We start from the raw sequence: 22,955 nt of genomic DNA, 5'->3' as shown, positions 1-22,955 counted from the left end.
CGACAGACACTATAGACAGAAGTGATATATACTACAGAAATACACGGCATGTCGTTATCAACATGGAGCGACATCACGAATACCGTGTCCTGCACTGGTGTATGATATACAAATATCAAATGTCAAATTAATGAAACGATTGGTCTGCAGATTCCTTAGATAAACAGCATTGGGTTGATGCAGCTCGAATACAAAGCTACAATGTCATCGGCAGAAGATAGAGTAACTGAAGTCAGGCAGTTTCGTAAGGTCTTAGTGTTTCCAGCGTGTCAAATGGGCAGGCAGGGTCTTTGTTTCAATAACTTTCGATATGGTGTACAGCTTCGTATGAATATGAAAGACATCTAAGCCAAAATGAAGTGCGTCTGAGTAAAGAGTGTAGCAAACAAGCCATGCTTCCGACATAACGAAGTTGGGAAATTGGACTAACTGGACTAACTAATTGTTCGTCCAAATGTAGTAACGTGGAATGGGATCTGGTCCATGGATTTCCAGGGATTGGCAGGGCAGGTTTATGTCCAAAGGTAGTAACGTGGAATGGGATCTGGTCCATGGATTTCCAGGGACTGGCAGGGCAGATGTTTGTCCAAAGGTAGTAACGTCCATGGAATTTCATTCCTTAGTTGTCTTGGCAGATGGAAAGGAAAGTATAGACATTGCCATGGAAGCAGATAAAGGACAAAAAGGCGTAAAAATTAAGTTTTTGGAAAAAGGATAGCAGAGTACAAAGGTTGTGTGGTAGGCAGTCTACTACTGTATGCCACCACCAACTGACATTTGCTGCAATGTAACAGTCTTGGCAGACACAAGACCAAATGTTCTTCTTTCAACATGTTTTGCTGGGGTTGACAACCTGGCAGTTCTGTGGTAAAGTAGAGAGAATCAATGATGCAGGTGAAATCATGTTTTAAGATATGGTAGAAGACTGTCAACAAGGATGATGGAAGGTATGCTTTCCAGAGGCGGTGTTACTCTTTTTACCCTTGGTCTCGACATCCACATAAGGTGATGCAGAAACCCTTCCAGTTTCATTGACATAATTATCTTCAGTGGTGCATACGTAAAATACACAGCTATACAATATGTTATTTATCATAAAAAGAAAAAGAAGATGATGAAGAATCACATCTTAGTAAATTTTGTTCAACTCTAATACCCTTTAAATTCTTTAATATTCTTTAAGTTCTATTCAATCCTACATAATATTTATATACTTGGCTTTAATACTGCCTGGAGTCTGCAGTCGCAGAGTGGTTAAGATGTCCCAACATATTCCCACAAGTCCTCCACCTCCAAGACATGAGTTTGAATCCTGTGTGTGGTAGTTACAAGATACTGACCACTGGTCTGTGGTTTTCGTCCACCATCAAACATGGCACAACCTTAAATGATCCAGGCTCTTAATAAGAGTATTAGCCCTTTTTAAGTAGGCTCTTTGTTCTGTCCCCTAGGACAAGACACATCATAGTCTATAAAAAGGGTAGTTTCTGCTCCTGCTTAGCACTCGGCATAAAAGGAGTGAGATGACTGTAGCTGGTTTGCCCGTTGTCAGTATGATGTGACCGGACGAGGTTGTTTGGTGTCTTTGGCGATACGTTGCAGTGAGATAGCACTATAGAAAGACAGTCCTACTTTTACAATGAAAGGTCAAGGAGACATACCAAACCATCCTTACATGACATAACATTATAGCAGTTCATAGGACATTAAGTGTAGTCAACCAACCAATCAGTACTTGATTAGGATTTTCAATGGTCTATTCAAATTAGAGTTAACCAGATTCAAATGAAATTATAGTAGGAGATATGATAAATGAACAAATAATACATCCACTATGTTATTTACATACATATAAGTTTAATAAATGCTTATGTTAAGATAACAAGGTAAATAATTAATCGTTCAATTCCTTCGTTAATACTTCTTCCTTGCCCTCGCGGATGTATGGAAGCACAGCATCCATGTTCTGAAAGACAAAACATTTGTTAACAATGATAGTATCAATAATCATTCATGAATATAGAAAATGCTGTCAATTTCATACACATATATATATCTCAGTCTATATTTGACAGCCTGTTGCCAAAGAGTCTCTGACAGTTATCTGATTACATTGAGCACATTTGTCTCCATATAAGCATTAACAATACATACTAATTTTGGTATTTTTAGTGCGTATTTTTTAGAGACTATCATGTACATTACAGTTAATGTTCTTTATACATAAGAGTTAAAGTTCTTGGATGTTCTTTATACAAAAGAGTTAAAGTTCTTGGATGTATTATATTGTACATTATGTCATAAGTGAAAATTGCCCGCATTTCGTGAAATTTAGCTAGTTAATTTTGATGGTATGGTGTTCTGATGAAGCCCAACACGGGCGAAACCAGTAGACCACTACCTTAATAAATATCAAAAACACCCGCCTCCTGCCTGTTGAGATTGTCTCTTCCTGAATATAGTTTATAAATACAAAGCATTATAACCTCTTTGTCATTTAGGAGTGGAAGTAGTGTTTTAGATAGACAGCCATTCAATGTATAAAGCAACCTAACTAACGCAAGATTTACAAAAAGTGTTAAGTTTACATTAGTTGTTAAAGACAGGAGATCTTTCTTATCTAAATACGGGGCCGCAGTGGCCGAGTGGTTAAGATGTACCGACATATAACCACATGCCCTCCACCTCTGGGTCGTGAGTTCGAATTCCATGTGGGGCAGTTGCCAGGTACTGACCGCTGGTCGGTGGTTTTTCTCCGGGTACTCCGGCTTTCCTCCATCAACAAACCTGGCACATCCTTAAATGACCCTGGCTGTTAATAGGACGTTAAACTAATTCAACCAAATTATCTAAATACATATGTATAGAATAGGCCAGTGACATGGGAGCAGAGCACTGCATATCAGTTTTAGATGATGCTTATACCCTGCATATTTGTCTAGATATTTTCAACAGTATAGATTTAATGGTCATAATGAGATGGTATCTAATTTAGAAGAAGAATTGGACAACAGTTAAAACAAAGTATAATCTGAAAGCAAGATGATACACAACTCACCAGCTTGGCAGCTCGTTCTGCAAGTTGTTCAAATGCCCAGTAATGTAGCTGAAATACATTTAATGATACATAATTATTAATTCTATCTTCCACAAAGTTACTGTATAAGTTCAATATGATCCATAACATTAAGTTGTATGTAAAAATACATACATATTCTGATAAATTAGGCTATACTTGTGTTTTTTTCTGTTTTGCGTTTGTGTGCTGGAAGGTTTTAGGTCTCTTGAGTGAAAAAAAAACAAAAAAACAAACAAACAAAAATTTTGAACTTGGCAATAAAGTAGGGTGTAACAGGGTAAGTAAATGTTCCTACCATTTCCATAGATATAAAACAATAAAAAGTAAACTTTTTTAAATATGAATAGTTGAAATGAAATAACTTCTTTTTGTTAAAAAATGTACAAAATCAGTATTAATGAACCCCCAAAAAACTTTAAGTCCTCAGCAAAACATTGTGTTTATTTTCTTGTGTGTTTTTTCGCCTTGCTGGCTGGTAGGTTTAAGACAATGAAAATGATGCAAAATAGAAAAAAAACACAACTATATGGCCTTACCTTTATAGCATATATATAACTTAAAAGATACACAGTACAGTGGCATTAATCTTCTGTATTACATTAATATTTTACATCCCATTTAAAACATTATTGTTTAGGTCAGCCACTCAAAGAAAAATTTATTATATTATTAACTATGAACTATCACACAACGCGAGTCAAATACTCTTAATTTACCATTAGACCACTGGGAATAGCCAATCCTTGGACTCTGTGCATTTCACCGTAATCAGTGGTAATTGGATGAATCTGAAATCAGTATGTAAATCATATAAAGAGATATAGATCATGATAAATAACATGTAATCTCCTATAGAAATAACCACAGTTAATGATCATAGCCTGAGGTGCTTCTTACACAACAAAACTTCAAGTTCTTGACTTTCAACTTCATTTGTGACAAATTTTTCTTGAATACAAATATTTCTTCAAGAGTTATTGTATGAAACATATTTATGAGAGCATCTGATCGCAAATTTATATATTTGTACATATGTTGAAAATAACGAAATAGAGAACCTCTATTGTGACCCCTGATGTGTGCATGACCCCTGTAACCCCTATACTGACCCCTGTGACCTTGAAGGAGGAGATTTGTGACGTAGATGACATAAGTGGTCCATTACTCATGTCAATGTGTTCGCCCATTCTGTATACTTTCACTTTTGATTTGCTTTCCGACTGAGATGCTATCGCGTGAAGCTGTTTAGACTTGTACAAATTGTCCTCAAACATCCTCTCAGCCAAGGAAATGTCCACAAACAAAGGTTCAAACGGTAGCTTTTGTGCACTTAGTCGGTATCCAATGGCACTCAGACCTCGAAGCACACTCTGCAAAATCAAGTGATACTGCAGTAATCCTTTAAAATACATCATCATTGCACAGGCAATATCACACAATATGGTTGTAGCAGATACTCATTATGTTTATTATTGGAGACTCAATGGTGATCACACTACACTACAATACACTTATCATGCATAGGTCTCTGACAATGCATTACAGTATAAACTGTGGTACCAAAATTCAAGGTCCTTTTGAGAAATTTTTATCATCAATAAATCACACACTTGGATACTAAGACTGTGTAATCAAGTAATATTTCATTTTCCAAATCAAAATTTCTGAAAAGAAATTCTATGGCATAATTTGTAAGGAAATTAAGCAAATTCCAACATTTTTTAAACACTAACTGAATTTTTTTTTCTTATTCTATTACAATGGTATCACGCCCTGCCTACTTTCACTGTGGGTATCCGTACACCGGATATTGGTATCGACGAGGCGGTGGCCTGTCACAGCAAGGGGAAGTTTTGCAATATTTTCACAGTTTTAATGTCATTAATGTATCTGTAACTATTGGTCAGTTCAAGCTTATTATATATCGCGTCCGTATGCGATCTGTCAACCCCCATCGTCATATATTTATTGAAGAATAGACAGGAATCCAGGGTCACCTGTACGGGGGTACCGCAATGAAAACGACTGTGAACTACTGTTGATGATATTGAATAACTAGATTGTTCCATGTTACCATTTTCGGGTTGCATAGACCGGTTATGATAGGGAAGTTTATGTTTAGGCCAATTTCATACTGTCGTGGCCATGGATGTTTCCACAAGACGACTCAAAATTTAGTTTGTGTACGGGAACTTGGTTTATGTGATAAAAATTGTGTACGGGGGCTTGGCATCATTAAAATGACAATCTTCACAATAAATTTAAAACAGATAGCGTCTAGTCGTCCAAAAGACAGATGTAAAGCTATCTTCCGACGTCTTTGTCTTCGTAGATCTCATGTTAAGATGTCAATGGAATAGTAGCCCTACCAGACGAAGATGATGGATGTTGGTTGGTCTGTAGTTTCTGTATACAATATCAGTTTGTTTGTTTGCTGGCAATTTTGTTAAATTCTTTAGGGAATTCTTTCAGAGGGGATCATTTTGAGGAAGGAATGTACTTAAATTACACAAGCATATAGCGCCGATTTTTGATAAGAAATATAGTTTCATCTGGTAAGATTCAAGTAATTTTACTTTTGAACTGTAAACCATGACTATGAATACATATTTGTCATAGCTTGTTTTGACATTGCGTTTGTACAAGAAAAACTCCAGTCAGGTATTTTCCACAATGCTCAAAACACAATGAAGGTGAGTAGTATATTTTAGCATAGTTAATTGTGATATTTAACGATATATACGGTGCAATGTTTGACGGAAAGTCTGTGACCCTCAGCAGCTGCAAAACTCGTCATTACAGACTTAAATATTGACGATGTATTTTGCAATGCTGTCGTGTTTGATGACAAACCGATGAACACTATAATTCGAGAATACAGCACGGAACTTCAGTTTAATGCACACCTGTCCAGATGTCACCCTTTACTGATATGATTCCGTTTCGTACATTTTCTGTTTTAATTTTGCATCCTATCCTTATTTGTCAGATTTATTGTTTATCATTTGCAGTTATTTATTTTTATCTAAAGATAATGTTATAATACTTGAATACTTTTAGGTGCCCAAACTCAAAATTAATTGTAAAGAACAGTTTTTGCCTGAATGGATCAAAATCAAAGTGATTGATCATTCTACATTGAGCATCGATTCAATCAGTAGTTTAATAATCATATAGAACGCTTTATATATTGCTATCTAGAAAATGAATATTTGGCTTAAAAAGCTACGTTTCTCAATTCCTTAACCAATTCGTCGTACAATCGTCAACCAAGCTGCCGTACAATCAACATCCAAGCCCCCGTACACTTGATTTTTAACAACAAGCAAGCGCCCGTACACAATGTGATTTTCACCGATTCATTTCGTAATATTCATGACCTAAAAATTAGCCATCGGGGCGTGAGTTGCTTTCATATGTTGTGAATTAGCCATAGAAAATGAATTCCGTAATCAGCAAAGCATTTAATATCCATATCAGTGATTTATTTGAACCGCCTTTTTCACTGCGGTACCCCTCTGCATGTGACCCTGGATTCCTGTCTATTCCTCAATAAATATATGGCGCTGGGGGCTGACAGACCGCATACGCACGCGATATATAATAAGCTTGAACTGACCAATAGTTACAGATACATTAATTGCATTAAAACTGTGAAAATATTGCAAAACTTCCCCTTGTTGTGACCGATCACCGCCTTGTTGATACCAATATCCGGTGTACGGGTACCCACAGTGACTTTGTATCTGCCTACTAAGGTTTGGAAAATTTACCTTTTATAGTTGAAGATAAGTTGCCAGACCTGTTTAGACTGGCGAAACCTTATTAATACATTGTAGCACCTTTTCTTCATCATTTCATGTTGATTACAAAAATTAGCAAACTCGGGGTACTGAGAATTTGATCGTACATCCAATCATGAATCACAGTTGTCACATGGTTAACGAGCTAATCCTCAGCCCCTATAGTTACAGTTAACACCCAATGTTTCGCAAAACACACATGTCACCAGATTATTTTCCTGCAGGTACTCTGTTTTGCTTTCACAATCCAATATGAAACTAAGCTAACCTATCTTTAAATGTACATTGCTATTCAAAAAACTAAAACTAAAAGTTAATTACAGAAACGAAGTCACTAATTAGCTGAAGTACTCTGCCTTTGCAGGTAGGTATTGATTTTGACATTTTGTGTTTTTGTATTTTACATCGTTCTTTTCTACATATAGATATATCTATCTGCAAGGGAGGTAACTCTGTAATGTGTCGAGACGGAAACGTCAACACTTGAACACTATCTGTATTGTTACCTCATTTATGGTGTAGTCTGTTGTTGCGGTTCCTAGGTCTGCATCGTACACAAAACTTCCACTTTTTACTGAAAAATATAAACATAAGATTGTATAAACAACAGCTTAATGTGCAAGTATATACACATTAACATTGACTGAATCTTTGTTTATCAAAGTTAGTTAAGTTTTTAAAAATTTATCACTCATGACCTTGTAGCCTTGGAGGAAGGATAAGATTAATATTTTACCATGACTTGAAAAACAAGAGGTCCATGGGCCTTAACGGTCATCTGACTGTAGTATTGGCACAATACAACACCTCAAAGAATATAGTAGTGGCAAACAATGCACTTAGGCAATACAAAAGAACTCTTTTTATAGAAGAAGTTCAGTTTCTGATATATTTGATGAACTAGACCATGAACGAAGGTCTAGGTCATTCATTTTAATAAATATGGTGTCACTTCATGCCAACAGTTCTCTGTGTATGGTTGCATGAGCATGTTTGTATATAAATTGTATTTAGTTTGTGTTGGTAGAGTTGGTTGTTTGATGCCACAGACACTAAAACCCAGTAATCCCTTGTGGATCTGACTTCGTTGTACCGTCATATAGGCGGGTGCTCCGAATAATTAACGGAGGAATTTACGTTGTTACATACATACATACATACATGCTACAGTCTGCTAGGCCTTTAACTCCTCTGACCATGAATGGCAGTCAAGGTCATTCATTTGAACAAACTTGGTAGCCGAAATTCCCAGTATGTCATAGGCCAAATATTAGATATTTAGTCTGAGACCTTGAATGAAGGTCAAGATCATTCATTTGAATCAACTTGGTATCCCTTCATCCTAAAATGTCACAGACTTAATATCAGGTCTCTAGGCCCTTAGTTATTCATCAAAAGTCGTTTAGATTTTAGCCTTTTTTACCCCAGTGACCTTGAATGAAATGAGCTAACCTACAATTAGGATCATGTAAGAGAGAGAAATAATGATAAGCCAACTTACCATTAGGGCGAGGTAGGGGAGACAACTACTGTTGAACCAACTTACCATTAGGGCGAGGTAGGGGAGACAACTACTGTTGAACCAACTTACCATTAGGGCGAGGTAGGGGAGACAACTACTGTTGAACCAACTTACCATTAGGGCGAGGTAGGGGAGACAACTACTGTTGAACCAACTTACCATTAGGGCGAGGGAGGGGAGACAACTACTGTTGAACCAACTTACCATTAGGGCGAGGTAGGGGAGACAACTACTGTTGAACCAACTTACCATTCGGGCGAGGAAAGGGAGACAAAACTGATGAGTCAACTTATTATTAGGATGACATAAGGGATACAAGTATTGATGAGTCAACTTACCATTCGGGCGAGGAAAGGGAGACAACTACTGTTGGGTCAACTTACCACTTGGACAAGGATAAGAGACAAATACTAATGAACCAACTTATCATTAGTGCAAAGTAAGGGAGACAACTTACCATTCAGATGAGGAAAGGGAGAAAACTTACCATTAGGATTAGGAAAGGGAGACAACTTACCATTAGGGTGAAGTAAGGGAGACAACTTACCATTAAGATGAGGAAACAGACACAACTTACCATAACGACAAGGAAAGGGAGACAACTTACTATTATTACGAGGTAGGGGAGACAACTTACCATTAGTACTAGGAAAGGGAGACAACTTACCATTAGGACGAGGAAAGGAACATAGATTTACTCTGATGTTCTCTTTGAAGCCAGTCTCTAGAATGTGGCCTAGCACAAAGGACATGGAACGCCAAAATGTCTGTAAATATAAATGCAAAAATTGAAAAACTAACTACACTAAATGCATTTACATAACTATAATCGCATGGGAATATTTTTAACGCAATGCTTCATATGAAAACTAAACGATTCTTCCACCTTTTTGTCATGAAAAACAAGAGATCCCAGAGGGATCTTGGCGCCCACCAAAGAATGATCTACGTTTGACAATGGAGAGAGGATCTTTTCTCTGCTTTTCAAACTTTTACTACAGATTACTACAGATATATAACGCTAAATAAAATTTAGAGAACGGGTGATTTATTCCACCATACTTTAGCTGCTATTGTAATTGAAATTATAAAGACATTTAAAATTGTGTAAAAGCAGTCATGCAGCCATACAAAACAAGATAGTATATATATAACAATATTGCAGATGAGTAGATAAAGCTCAACAACTTTTGAATTAAGTCTGCAAAGGAGGCCTAGAGGTGTCACTTTGGGCCGTTTTATGGCCACTCAGTGATACGCAAAACATTTTGCATGAAGATACCTTAGGGTCAGCTGCATAGTGTATGCTATTCAGAATATCCAATTTTTTCTGCGCGCATGGTAATTCTAGGGGTCAAAGGTCAAAGAGTGAAAATTCACATTTTCATTGTTTAAGTCCTAATTAACTAAATATTAGAAAAAAGGTAATATTTTTTGAAGTTTTTGCATGTAATTATTACGTTTGTAAAGTTCAATTCAGATAACTGATGGATAGTTTACAAAATAGGTCCCAGGACCTAGTTAAGCATTTGTTCCATTTTAGCATTGAAAACTTTAATATTTTTGCTGAAAACTAAGATTTTTAAACAATTTTGTAGCTTGAGATTGGTGTTTAGAACTGCATGTAGATCTTTACATGACCTACATAAGATGATTACATCCTAGGGTCACATTGGCTAGGTTATATGCTTAAATTAAGTCATATTCAATGTACGGTATCATTTATCCACTAATCATTCGCTGATTTCCCATGTTTAAAGCAGGTTTCTAAATCATTTAGGCTTGTTTTATGAGCTTATTGCAAGCAACGCCTTCACTGAAGGTAGGATATGATAACTGTGCCTGCTATGCAGCTGACCTAAGGTATCTTCATGCAAAATATTTTGCTTATCACTGAGTGGCCGTTAATGTTCCAAAGTGATACCCTCCTTTAATTACAGCATTACAGTCCGTAATTTGAAGCACATATATGATTTAAAACTCAAAAATTTGAATTCCTGGATCCTCTAAAGGTGGGAAATTATGCCAATCCCCATCTTGTCCTGAGCCGACACATGCTTTAAAGCCAACTTACATCATTGCTGTCAAATGGACTGGTCTCCAGAAAGTGTCGTAATTCTAGCGTGCAGTCCTCCTCCAGGGGACGATGCATGTCCCACAATTTGCCATTGACTCGAGCCACTACTGATCTCTCCATTAACAACTCCTGTAGATCTGTAAGATATCTCAGATAGCTATATATATATGACTTGTTTTGATCAAATTTTAAGTAATATCTAATGTCTTCACTGAAAATAAATCAATCTAGACGATCTATTGAAAACAATTTCATTTAACAAAATTCCTTGCATAATTTTTTCTGTGATGAATATAATATTATGTTAACTCAGAATCAATTATGAGTACAAATTTTTTTTGGACAAATTATAAAGAAAAAACTTTTAGAGAAAATTATTGATAAAACATATATATTCATCAACATTATATAATTAAATGAATCAGTACACAAGAAAATCTTAATTTAATCATAATATATGTACAGAGTTGTTTTTTGCTTCTAAAAGTCGGAATCCTCAAACTTCAAACTAATGCAGGAATAGCAGGACTGACAAAATTTCATATATGCCATACTGTACTGCAGATTCCCTTATTTTATTACTTAAATGTCTGGATATGTTCAATCAGTCCTTAAAAAGTAATTTCAAAATGGCCTATATTTAGGAGATGGGACAAACTTACGCATGGTACAATGATACGGAGTTGATAGTCCTTTATTCATAATGAGAGTACATGGTTCTGGATGGCCTTCATATTTCACCTCAATCTTCTCAATCCTTGTCACTAGGGAAAACTGTCTGGCTTTCTCTTCCTCAAACAGGGCATTTCTTTTCTTCCTAATTTCTGCATTTGTTAATTTTCTTTGACAGTAATATCCTGTAAAGTAAATCAAATTATTATCACTATTTCCGTGAACATGACAATTTTATGAATACAACACAATCAAAGTATTTAATTATATACAACTGAATTAAATAATATTATATCTAGAGTAGATGCACATATGCCCATTCATAAAAAATCATAAAGATTTTATAAATGTTATAATCTATTCGAAATACATCAAGGTTATGCTAGAGCTTGGCCGAAAAATATTGCAAAATTGACAGGCTCTGTCCAAAAATCTTCGAAGAGATAATAATGTTGATCACTAGCCAACTTACTACAGAATGTTTTATCCAACGGCCGGACGAATCGGCTCTTGCAAAGTTTGCGAAGAGACATCTTTCGACCACTTCTGCAAATTTTTCACATGTACTTTTGTAGCAATCGGCGTACTTGTAATGCTTGAGTAAACTCAAGCAAGTAAAACGCTCAGACGATTCAGACCTGTATTACTTCCCTTGATTGCAGCGCCACCTTACGTCATCGTCATAACAACCACATGTAAATAGCATTGGGATCCATCTTGTGAGTGGTAGAGGTGAAAAGCAGTATATGTTTTAAAAAACGTCGATAGTTGGTGCTTCTGTCGGCTAAACAAGAAATATGGTAAGATGATTATGTTGTTGATAGCATGTTTCAATTGGAAATATGTCATTGCTTTTATATAATGAGCTAAAGTCGGTGAAATTGAGTGATGTTTGATTTGGATTCCATATCAAATGATGTTTACTGGGTGTTGACATTTGTGTTTGTTGCTACTCTACACATGTGGAAATTGATGATGTATATATCTTCAATAACATGAGAATATTTGAATGATAATGTTTGCTGGCCACAGGATATTATTTGATGATAAAAAGCAGCGTGCAAGTGTGCAAATCTATATTTGCCAGGGAATATTTTGTGGATCAACAAAGAAATATTGAAAAATGTTGTCAGATGCCAAATTCAAACATCATTGAAATTCATTTAGACTTCTTCAATACAAGAATTAAGCTTTCAACAACAGTATTATGCAAACAAAGACCCAAACAAGATATCTTGTCTGAATTAAGGGTTATATTTATGACTATCTCAGAATCTGACATGTTAAACAATATTATTACAAAAACTTTGTGTTGGAGACAGATTGGTCTGCCCTAAACACTATAGTCCTAGTAACTTTGTGGGTCAGATGATCATGTATCATAAGATAAGAATTCAGTTCAACTGTCCTCAACTGTCAACTTAAAATTCATCACTTCATTGACTTGGTAATTGAAATCAAAATAGTTGAATCATAACTGTATGATCCTGAGGATGGCCAAATTCTAATGGTTTAACCCTTATTCTAATACATTGTGTGCATCAATCATTATGTGTATACAATGTATCACATTGAGTGTCGGTAATCATGCAGTGATACAAATCAATTAAGGATTTGGAGGATATATTACAGGCATGAACATCAGTCTGGCAATTGCGATACATACTTACATACTGTTGTGATACGAAGGTGACTTACCTACATTATGTGGTATATTTGTCAGCTGTGAGGAATTTGTGACTTCTATGGTCCCAATCCAACTGCCCCGATCCCGATGTCACCAGTTCTCTTGTTGACGTCATAACTAGCGCATGCTGCTTGGTGGCTTATGTCATGATCTGCTGCTTACTACAATACTACTACAATTTGTATCTATAATAACCCATATTCTTTTATATTTAGCCTGGCAGTGTAGCCTCCGGAGTTGAAAGCCAAGCTTCTTCTGCTTCATCAAAAAGAGGGAGAACTAAAAATTACAGAACAGTGAGCCAACATTCACAGATAGATGAGTCATTATTTGGCGCTCCAAATCATGTGTCCAAACGTCAAGAAATGCTACAGGACAAATGGAATAACACACAAGAAATTACCATTGAACAAATGGCACGAGAAAGGAGTGCAAAGCGAAAAAATGGCAATGGAAAGAAAGGGAAAGAAACAGTTCAAGTGATTACAAAAGACTTAATTAGAAATTTGATGTGAGTGATAAGTGATATTTTATCTTTTATCTCAAACCCTTATTAATTAAATATATATCTTGTATGCAATACAATAATGTTGTTCATTCTGTCATGAAAAAGTAAGGGGCAAGATAATGTTTGGATTTCACTTATAGGACTTTTATTGATAAGTAGATTGGATTCAATGAATTGTGAAATGCATAAATAATGCACATTAGACAATTCAACTTTAAAAACTATTCAATTTTGAAAACTAGGTCATAATGTAACTTGTAAGAATGAATTAATGTATTGTACAATGTATTATTAATTGAATGTAATAAGTTTTCACAGTCTATCATTAACATACCCTATATAGACAGATTATGAAAAATAGATGTTTTAGATATAGTTTTTGATAATTGGTTGGTCATGAACATGAAGATAAATAGCTAATTCTTTATATCATTCATAGACCACTCATTTCTTATAAAAAATATTTTACCTGGTATCTGTTTTATTTAGAGTTCCTACAGAAGATCCGTCAGGTCAGTCCATGATTCTACCGAGATATGATTTCTACAGAATCCTGAAAGCTGCTGAAGTCTTAACTAAAGAACAGAAAATAGCTGAGCTAACACGTATGAAGGAGGAAAAAATCAGAGAACAGGTAAACTTATATATGTAAATCATATATGTACAGCAAAATAACATCCATAGTCTGGAAAAAATGGCTGAATATTGATCATTTTGAGTTATTCTGGTATACTTCATGATTTACTAATATAAAATTATGACACATTTTACTTAAAAGAAAATTTAATGTAATACAATGGTTTTGAAAACTTACTTATAAAACTAGCCTGCTCAAGATGATTGAGCAGAGTTGCATAAAGTAAAAAATCATCAAAATGAAATGACTTGAACAAGAAATTTTGTTCATCCTGATAGTATGGACATGTTTGATGATGTTTAAGAATGAGAAGTTGAAAAAAGAGAGAGAGAGACGAAGAAGCTAGTCTAAAGGAACAAAGCACACAACAGGTCAAATATATATACATGTATATAGTTAAATATTATGTATGTGTTTTTCAAGTCACAAGAGACAAAATATTAAATCAATAATTTTGGCATTGTTTCAGGAGGAATGCCAAAGACGGAAAAATAAAATGAAGGAATATGATATGGATAGGAGGAAAAATGAAAAGCTGAATGACTTAGAAGAAGAGGCTAAAGAAAATGCTGAACACTTATTAGCCAAAGCCAATGAGATGAGACAAGAGCAAGAAGATGAAATTAAACACCTTAATGAGGTATGTAATTAACAAAAATAATTAAACCGGTACAAACATACTATAAATTCCTAGATTGTGTACAGTTGTCTCCCCTTGTATAGAGCTGATATTCTGCTAGACTGTGTGGTTGAAAGTTGTTCTGATAAGATAAATTATTTGAAGTATGATTTTGTAAGACAAGTATTAATGTCCCAAAAATATGTCTAATTAAATATGATCTTAGAGGCACTAAAAATGCCCTTCATTTCAAAGCTCTGTTACACATTATTTAAATACCACAGGTTTCAGCTCAATCGTCAATTTTTTTTTCCGGGAGTATATTAAAGATGATTTTTGAACTTGTTACTTAAATGTTCCGGAATTTTCAGAGAGCTGTGCATGTCCTTTTAAGCTTTTCACACACAAGAAGCCATATTACTCCTCTTCATACACAATTCTCTTCATAAAAGTGTTTTATATTCTCTTTTTCAGCTTATTTTGAATGCTAAATGTCATGCTATTAGAGATGCACAAATTCTGGAGAAACACCAGATAAAGGGAGAGATGATCAGTGAAGAGAAACGTCTTGACTCTATGATGGAGGTCGATCGACAGAATGCTATCCAGATTCAGGAGGAGATCGAGAAACAGAGAAGGGGTGAGAGGTATCTAGGAGCAGCTAAGCTTCTCGACCAAATCCAGGAAAATGAACAGTCCAGATTGTTTGAGCTTGAGAGGAAGGATATGGAAAATGTACAGATGCAGAAATACATTGAGAAAATGATGGAGGAGGACAAAGCGAGTCTGGAGAAACGAAAAGTTGAACAGACTGTTCTAAGGGTACGTAATATTACAGTGGGAGTGTGGTCTTGGTAAAAAGTTACATTACATCAAGGGGCTTGTTTTCATCAGCTTCTTTTTCTCAAAGTACATTAATACATTATACAAAATTATACATTACATCAGGGGGCTTGATCTCTGGGTACCCTATTAATATGTTACATCAGGGGTTTTCAAATTAAAGATTTAATACCTAATTTGTATGAATATTTCTTTTATATACATGAGGCATTCAAGAATTGCAGATAAACCAATTTAAACTCACTGTATTGACCTTGTTGTTGTGAACAGGAGGAACTTAACAAAGCTAATGATGAAATGATACACAGGAAGACACTTCGCGCTGAACAGGAAAGAGCCGAGGAAGAGAAAGTCGTGGAGTACATGAAGAAGAAAGCTGTAAGTCGGAAATGTCCAATATATTGATTACCGGTATGAGGTCATAATTTGAAAAATAAAATGACATGGTATGGGATGTATTGAAGATGACAGAATAAAATTATATTCCTTACTATGTATACACACATTATGCATCTTTTGAACATACTTTGTTTTCAAAATCTGTCAAAATATATTGTTTCATTCTGATGCAATGTAGCTTATGCAAGTGTTCTCTTCGTATCATAGACAAATTATTTTGAGAAGTTCAATACTTTTGTTTGCTCAGGTTGCAAAATGAGAACTCTGATATATATTTTTATATGAAATGAAATCATATCAATGAAAGAACATGTACTGAACTTGTGTTGTTTGGTTCCATAGGAAAGAGAAGCAGCTTTCGAAAAGGAACAAGAACGCATCAGAATTGAAAAGGAAAAGGAAACATCTCGACTAAGAGCGTTACAAGAACGAGCAAGGGATGAACAGGCTGAACGTGATGCGTTACGAGCCAAACGTGCTCAGGAACAGACAGAGCGTGAATGGAGAAAGAAGGAGGCTGAAGAGATGCGCAAGAAGGCTGAAACAGAGGCCATGTTGATTGAAGCACGTGCCAGACAAATGCACCAGAAAGAACACTTCTTGGCCGTACAGGCACAGAGGGAACGTGTCGAGTTTGAGAGGGTTCTACGGTTAGTTCTTTGATCAATATTTGGTGCCTTCAGATATATTGCCTGAATGCATATATTATATAAAAAATATATTATATTAAAAAGATGTACCAGGGTACCTCCTTATATCATTATCTTGTCTTTTTGGATAGGAAGGTCAATTTAAGTTATAATTCCACTAATGAAAACTCTTCTTAGCATCTATATTGATAGATCGTTTAAATATATGCTATGGCATATTTTCTGGATAGTGATTGAATATCGGTGTTTCTTGAGTAAGAGGATAAGCATTTTGACTTGAAGTTAATCAAATGGTAGATACTTTTTACCAAAGGATTTACATAACAATCAATTTGATAAAATATTGTTGCAAATCTTTTGATAATGCATCTTTGATTTCATTTTGGGAAAATAGAAAGAGAAATACAGATACACAGAATTATGTTTACATCAGTGCAATTTAAGTGTAATATTTTCTTGATTATTTGAAACAGTGCTCAGAAAGAGCTTGTTGAAAAAGAACGCAGAGAAGAGCTTGAAGCTGCCAAGAAGCGCCATATGCATGCTGATGACGTCCGCCAACAGATTCGCCAGAAGGAGACTCATCGTATAATGGAGCGTAATGCATTCTTTGAGGAAGGTGTTAAATTAGATGAGGAGGCGCGTATCCGACGAAACAAGCTTGAGGAGGTGAAGAGGAAGAAGCTCGGAGAATTGAGGTGGGTTTTATCTCTAAGCTTTATTTGTATATCAGTACAACAAATTCAATGGAATGTTATGGTCAGGTTTACAGAAATAAGGGAGTATTTAAAAAAACAAAAACAAAAAATGAATTCAATTTTAAAAAGGGACTCCAAAACCTGTCAAACTAAAGATTTTGGCTTCATTTCCCTCTTAAGACTTTGAAGGCATGACATCCAAATTTAATGGATCTGAAAATTTTGATCAGACTTATTTCGTTGAAAACTATTCAAACTCCAAACAATTTTTTTTTAAATCCTACTTTTTCATTTTAAGATTTAAGAAATGGTGTGAGATCAAATTTGATACAAAAGTATTTGTTTAAAATCTGTTTTGATGTCATGACAAGGAAATTTTTCAGCATTTTAAAGTGAACACAAAATTACTGAGATCTCAAATCCCATTATATATTACTATTTTCAATAGGATAAAATTTTCAAGGTGTACAATTATTATTGAATTTGTCTACAGAGCTGCTGGTATACCCGATCGCTATGTGAATCACGTGGCACATAAAGTTGATGTTGTCACGGCTTCATAGACAGTTGTGAGACATTTCCTCCATTTGGGGGTATATGGTCAGTACACTTTGGTTGGCACGTGCTGTGCTTTTCGGTGTGGCTTGTTGTATTCTGTTGACCAGTTGCTCAATATTTTTTTTTTGAATGATTTTCCATGTGCACCAGAGACTTTTCAGGCCTTTCATTGCATATATGCCACTTCCCTGAATATTTTGAATGGTTACACTTTAGACTTAAGGGTCACATTTATCACAAACATTTCTTTCCGAATGATGTTTCATATGCACCCGAGAGTCTGTTTAGGTCTTATGCTATATGCACCACCTTCCCGAATATTTTGAATGGTCACACCTTTAGACCTTAAGGGTCACGTAAATCTCGGACACATTTTCTTTTTCATTTTTTTGCATGTGAACTTAAATTAAAGAGAGATTTCCATTTTTCCTACACAATTGCACATGTGTCACAATCATTTGCACAGAATTATGTTTATCTTTGAACACCAAGTTACGCAAAATGTGGTTTCTTTTTTGATATACTGAATAATATTAACTGCTCGTAAAATTCATTTTATAAATAAAGTACAAATGTAAATTGAAATTAAAAATGAAATCAGCCATAAATCCGGACTGGATGTAAACATTTACATCTGCTGAAATTTTCAGAATAATAAATTGAGCAACTCACTAAGGATTTTGATACTTATATGCGATTTCCGTAAATGTTAAATGGAGTACATTCAATTTGTTTTAAATAAATAAAGGAGATCAACTAATGAACTTACATGTTAAAGAATTCCAAAGTTAATTAAGATCCCTACCCACTCTATTTTTGATATTTTATATTACATAAATAGGATAATTGTTATTAAATATCATTGTCATATTAAAGTACAGATATTCAGTATTTATTATAATTACCTCCCCTTATTCACCTTGTCCATCATATCATACAAGAATTGTGTGTATATGTACACTTATTATATAATGCTTGCTTGCCAGGGGACCAAAGCTAAAGATCTATATCCGTTTTGTGTGTGTTTTGTGACATTGGCCAGGTTATAATTATTTTCTGGGTACTGAGTGACAGGTGATGGCGTTTTGAATATTCCGTCTTTGCATATTTCAGAGTAAGCTCCATTGCGGGTAGATATCCATTGTGACATCATTATTTTGTGGGTGAAATTCACATCATTTTCTCTGAAAGATATGACGTTACCTTTCGCAAACACATGACATCACAATCAATAACTACATGCAAGGGCAGATAACTCTGTAATATTTAAACACAGAATAGTGTATTCTGTGTTTGTAGTTGGGGTGTTAATCAAGTGTTATTTTTATTATTATTATTTTTTTTACGAACTGATTTTTTTATTGAAGGATTTTTTTAAATGCTGGAAAAAAATTAAAGGTCCTTTTATTTTCGTGATTACATAAAATTTCTCTATAAATCACTTAAAAACCATCATATATAAAGCAAATCAAGCAATATAGAGTCAACTCCTGTAAGACATTATAACTTTTCAAAAGGCCCCAAGGGCCTTTAATTTGGCCAAAGTAAGGAAGCCCACCAGAGGTGTGTGGCAGGGTTCCATTTTTCATCCAGACCTATATCAAGAATTTATCTTCATTGTTTAAATGGTGTTGCTTTTCACATGACAAGAGTATGAATCACACTCAAATAAAACCCCAACAATGTAAATTAAATCATTATTTAATTATTTTTTTAAGTGAAAAAAATAACATATTTGAATTTGTTAGCTAATATGACAGCCTTGGTATTTGATAGCACTAGCAGCACACATTGATATTTGTTTTTATGAACACACACAAATAGTAGAGAAAAGAGAAAAGGTCAAATTATAAAAATTATCCTAATCAATGAAATGAAATTTGCTAATGTCAAAAAGTACTACAGCAATACTAGCCAAATAATAAATGGTGGGGTTTTCTTTATTAAAAATTTTTTTTAACAATGTTAGCTAGTATGTTGCAAGTGCATAAATTTTTATTTTATTCTCCGTAATAAAAGCAAAGTTCTAATAAAAAGTGTTGGTCTCTACAATCATAAGCATAAGCATAAGCATGCAGTTTTATGTCTTTTTGCATGAACATTGGATTATGAATTTTAAACAATATAAAATTTTAAATAATGCTTATTATTTTTTTCAGAAATGCTGGAATTCCTGAAAAGTATTTGGCTCAAGTGGAAAGAAAGATTACAGCGCCTCAACATGTCAGTGCTTGATGAAAAACTTACAAACTCTCAGACGTTACAAATATTCCAAAGATTAAGATTAAAAGTATCGTCAAAGGTCATGAAATTTGCTGGAAGTTTAACAGGCATACCATAAAAATTGAAAAACCAAAATCTAAGAGGAGTTTGTCTTATTTTGTTTTGGTATTTGTATGTCCAAAAAACTCTTTTTGCGGTTGAATATATAATAATCACGATTATTTATACAATCTGGTCACAATAAAAATATTATGAGAAGGAACTGAACATTCAAATTGTTCATTTATGAAACGTTTTCTTTAAAAGAATTCAAAGAAGAATTTTTTTCGGTATTGCGTGTATAATATTGATTTGTTAACGTATATATAATGTTAATGTAAGTGTTATAAAATATGTTGATACCGTCCAAACTTTCATATCATATTTCTATGTTTATAAGTCCATTGTGAATATCATTAGACATACTATATGTTTCTTTCGAAATATAAATACCAAACATTTTCACACAGTTTGTAGCTGACATGCAATTTTCGAAAAGTTATTAGCTATATTGCATTGAATTGTTTCCCCTTGGTTTCGTTAAAAGATATTTGATTTGCAAGTATTTTGGATTCAAGAGGTTGTGGCATCTCCAATGCCAAGGGAGACAACCAATATAGTTTGACTTCTAATGTAAGAGAATAATTGATATAAAAAGATCTTAGCAAATGGAGGTAATTTGTACGTTTATACCGCTCTTCAAAGGGAGGTAATTTGTATGTTTATATCGCTCTTCAAGGGGAGGTAATTGGTATGGTTATACCGCTCATCAAGGAAGATAATGATTGAACTGGTTGCATGGATGCTTTTGTTTTTGAGCACAAATTAAGTTGTGTCCAAGTTTATTCAAGCTGTGATATATGTTTACTTTGTTTTGTGATATTTTAGTTTATATAGATATACCAGGCTGGTCAGTGCTCTGAAAGTTGACATTCCATTTAACATTTAACGATTCTACAAGGTACATCTTTGCTTCTCTATACTTGAATGTATATAATCATCATAACCCTCCACAGATTAATTAGGGTTTGTGGAGTATAAAAAAGTCAGAAGCCGTAATGACTAATTAAAAGATACAAGAAATGACAGTTAATTAACATCTAACCAAGCATTATTATTCAGTTTTAAAATTACTAAAGTTTTATCAGAACAATTTCTGTTAAAATTGTTTTATATTTTAACAGCCCATCGACAGCTAAGGTCATTTGAGACCAAAGAATATTAGTAATGCAGATAAAAAGCCAGATATGCTGTAAAATCAAAATTGAAAAAGTAATCAAACTGATTCGACAAATAAAGTTTGCCTTGTCCCCTAAATCTGTTTGAATAGGGCATAGGTGGGTTAGCTTCATTAGTTGACCTGTGCAGATGCATGTAAATGAATTACAGACCAAATAAATTTTGACAGTATGAGATTTAGTTTCATTTTCATGGTTTTTTTTCTTTATCAGTAGAAGGATTATTTTTATAAAAGAAGGTTTTTAGTATCACAATCAAGATTAAGAAGACGTGAGATGAAGTAACGATCATTTTACCAATTTTTTTTAACCACACAATGTAGATATCAATGTTGGTATTTTGATAAGGCTTTATCAAACTGTCAGTGCTTGGTGTTATAAGTGATGAATGTGAGCATTATATCTCTTCATTGATGAATTACACCCTGTACAAAGCATGAATAAAGAAATTATTTATTACAATTTGTTGTTTTAATTAATATGTGTAGTGGACAAACAAAATGTATTGGATCCTACATACAAAATGTATTGAATCCTACATACAAAATATATTGGATCCTACATACAACATGTATTGGATTTTACATACAAAATGTATTGGATCTTACATACAAAATATATTGGATCCTACATACAAAATGTATTGGATCCTACATACAAAATGTATTGGATCCTACATACAAAATATATTGGATCTTACATACAAAATGTATTGAATCCTTCATACAAAATGTATTGAATCCTACATACAAATGTATTGAATCCTACATACAAAATGTATTGGATCTTACATACAAAATGCATCGGATTTTACATACAAAATGTATTGGATCTTAAAACGTATTGAATCCTACATACAAAATGTATCGGATCTTGCATAAAAAATGTATTGGATCTTACATACAAAATGTATTGGATCTTGCATACAAAATGTATCGGATTTTACATACAAAATGTATTGAATCCTACATACAAAATGTATTGGATTTTACATACAAAATGTAAGGGATATTACATACAAAATGTATTGGATCTTACATACAAAATGTATTGGATCCTACATACAAAATGTATTGGATCCTACATACAAAATATATTGGATCTTACATACAAAATGTATTGAATCCTTCATACAAAATGTATTGAATCCTACATACAAATGTATTGAATCCTACATACAAAATGTATTGGATCTTACATACAAAATGCATCGGATTTTACATACAAAATGTATTGGATCTTAAAACGTATTGAATCCTACATACAAAATGTATTGGATTTTACATACAAAATGTATTGGATCTTACATACAAAATTTATTGGATCTTACATACAAAATGTATTGGATCTTGCATACAAAATGTATCGGATTTTACATACAAAATGTATTGAATCCTACATACAAAATGTATTGAATCCTACATACAAAATGTATTGGATCCTACATACAAAATGTATTGGATCTTACATACAAAATGTATTGAATCCTACATACAAAATATATTGGATCCTACATACAAAATGTATTGGATCTTGCATACAAAATGTATTGGATCTTACATACAAAATGTATTGAATCTTACATACAAAATGTATTCGATTCTTCATGAAAATTTATAATTTCGATAGTATTTTTAAATTTGGAGAAGCATTTAAGCTTTAAAAACAAATTTCTAGTACATCGTCATAAAAACGGTTACTAC

At 34.0% G+C, this 22,955-nt stretch overlaps 2 protein-coding genes across 3 annotated transcripts; one reads left to right on the top strand and one right to left on the bottom strand.

Annotated features, from left to right (window-relative positions):
• Positions 1-1,821: 1,821 nt before the first annotated feature.
• LOC138317335 (large ribosomal subunit protein mL39-like) lies at positions 1,822-11,829 on the bottom strand. Its single transcript, XM_069258923.1, has 9 exons — positions 11,626-11,829; positions 11,144-11,338; positions 10,479-10,618; positions 9,072-9,171; positions 7,389-7,456; positions 4,189-4,449; positions 3,796-3,867; positions 3,059-3,106; positions 1,822-1,966 (listed from the first exon to the last, which is right to left on the bottom strand). The coding sequence occupies exons 1-9, from the start codon at positions 11,684-11,686 to the stop codon at positions 1,895-1,897; spliced, it is 1,017 nt and encodes a 338-aa protein (XP_069115024.1). The 5' UTR covers positions 11,687-11,829; the 3' UTR covers positions 1,822-1,894.
• LOC138317334 (cilia- and flagella-associated protein 45-like) lies at positions 11,804-21,714 on the top strand. Of its 2 annotated transcripts, XM_069258921.1 has the most exons (10): positions 11,804-11,953; positions 13,056-13,351; positions 13,838-13,982; positions 14,455-14,625; positions 15,079-15,426; positions 15,718-15,825; positions 16,189-16,496; positions 16,970-17,194; positions 17,688-17,794; positions 19,912-21,714. In XM_069258921.1, the coding sequence occupies exons 1-9, from the start codon at positions 11,951-11,953 to the stop codon at positions 17,755-17,757; spliced, it is 1,674 nt and encodes a 557-aa protein (XP_069115022.1). In that variant the 5' UTR covers positions 11,804-11,950; the 3' UTR covers positions 17,758-17,794; positions 19,912-21,714. The 2 variants fall into 2 exon arrangements, with proteins under 2 accessions (XP_069115022.1, XP_069115021.1); XM_069258920.1 differs by lacking the exon at positions 17,688-17,794 and having other exon boundaries at positions 11,805-11,953.
• Positions 21,715-22,955: the final 1,241 nt, after the last annotated feature.

This window comes from Argopecten irradians, chromosome 3 (assembly GCF_041381155.1).
Source record: "Argopecten irradians isolate NY chromosome 3, Ai_NY, whole genome shotgun sequence".
Classification (NCBI taxonomy): Eukaryota; Metazoa; Mollusca; class Bivalvia; order Pectinida; family Pectinidae; genus Argopecten; species Argopecten irradians.
This window is presented reverse-complemented; position numbering and strand designations above follow the sequence as displayed.

Coding starts and splice junctions, on each gene's coding strand:
- LOC138317335 (XM_069258923.1), bottom strand. CDS start 11,686: ATGTCTCTTCGCAAACTTTGCAAGAGCCGATTCGTCCGGCCGTTGGAT. Junction 3,868..4,188: donor CCTCCTTCAAGGTCACAGGG/GTCAGTATAGGG, acceptor TACTGATTTCAG/ATTCATCCAATTACCACTGA. Junction 1,967..3,058: donor CAGAACGAGCTGCCAAGCTG/GTGAGTTGTGTA, acceptor TTTGTCTTTCAG/AACATGGATGCTGTGCTTCC.
- LOC138317334 (XM_069258920.1), top strand. Junction 13,352..13,837: donor GACTTAATTAGAAATTTGAT/GTGAGTGATAAG, acceptor TGTTTTATTTAG/AGTTCCTACAGAAGATCCGT. Junction 13,983..14,454: donor AGGAAAAAATCAGAGAACAG/GTAAACTTATAT, acceptor GCATTGTTTCAG/GAGGAATGCCAAAGACGGAA.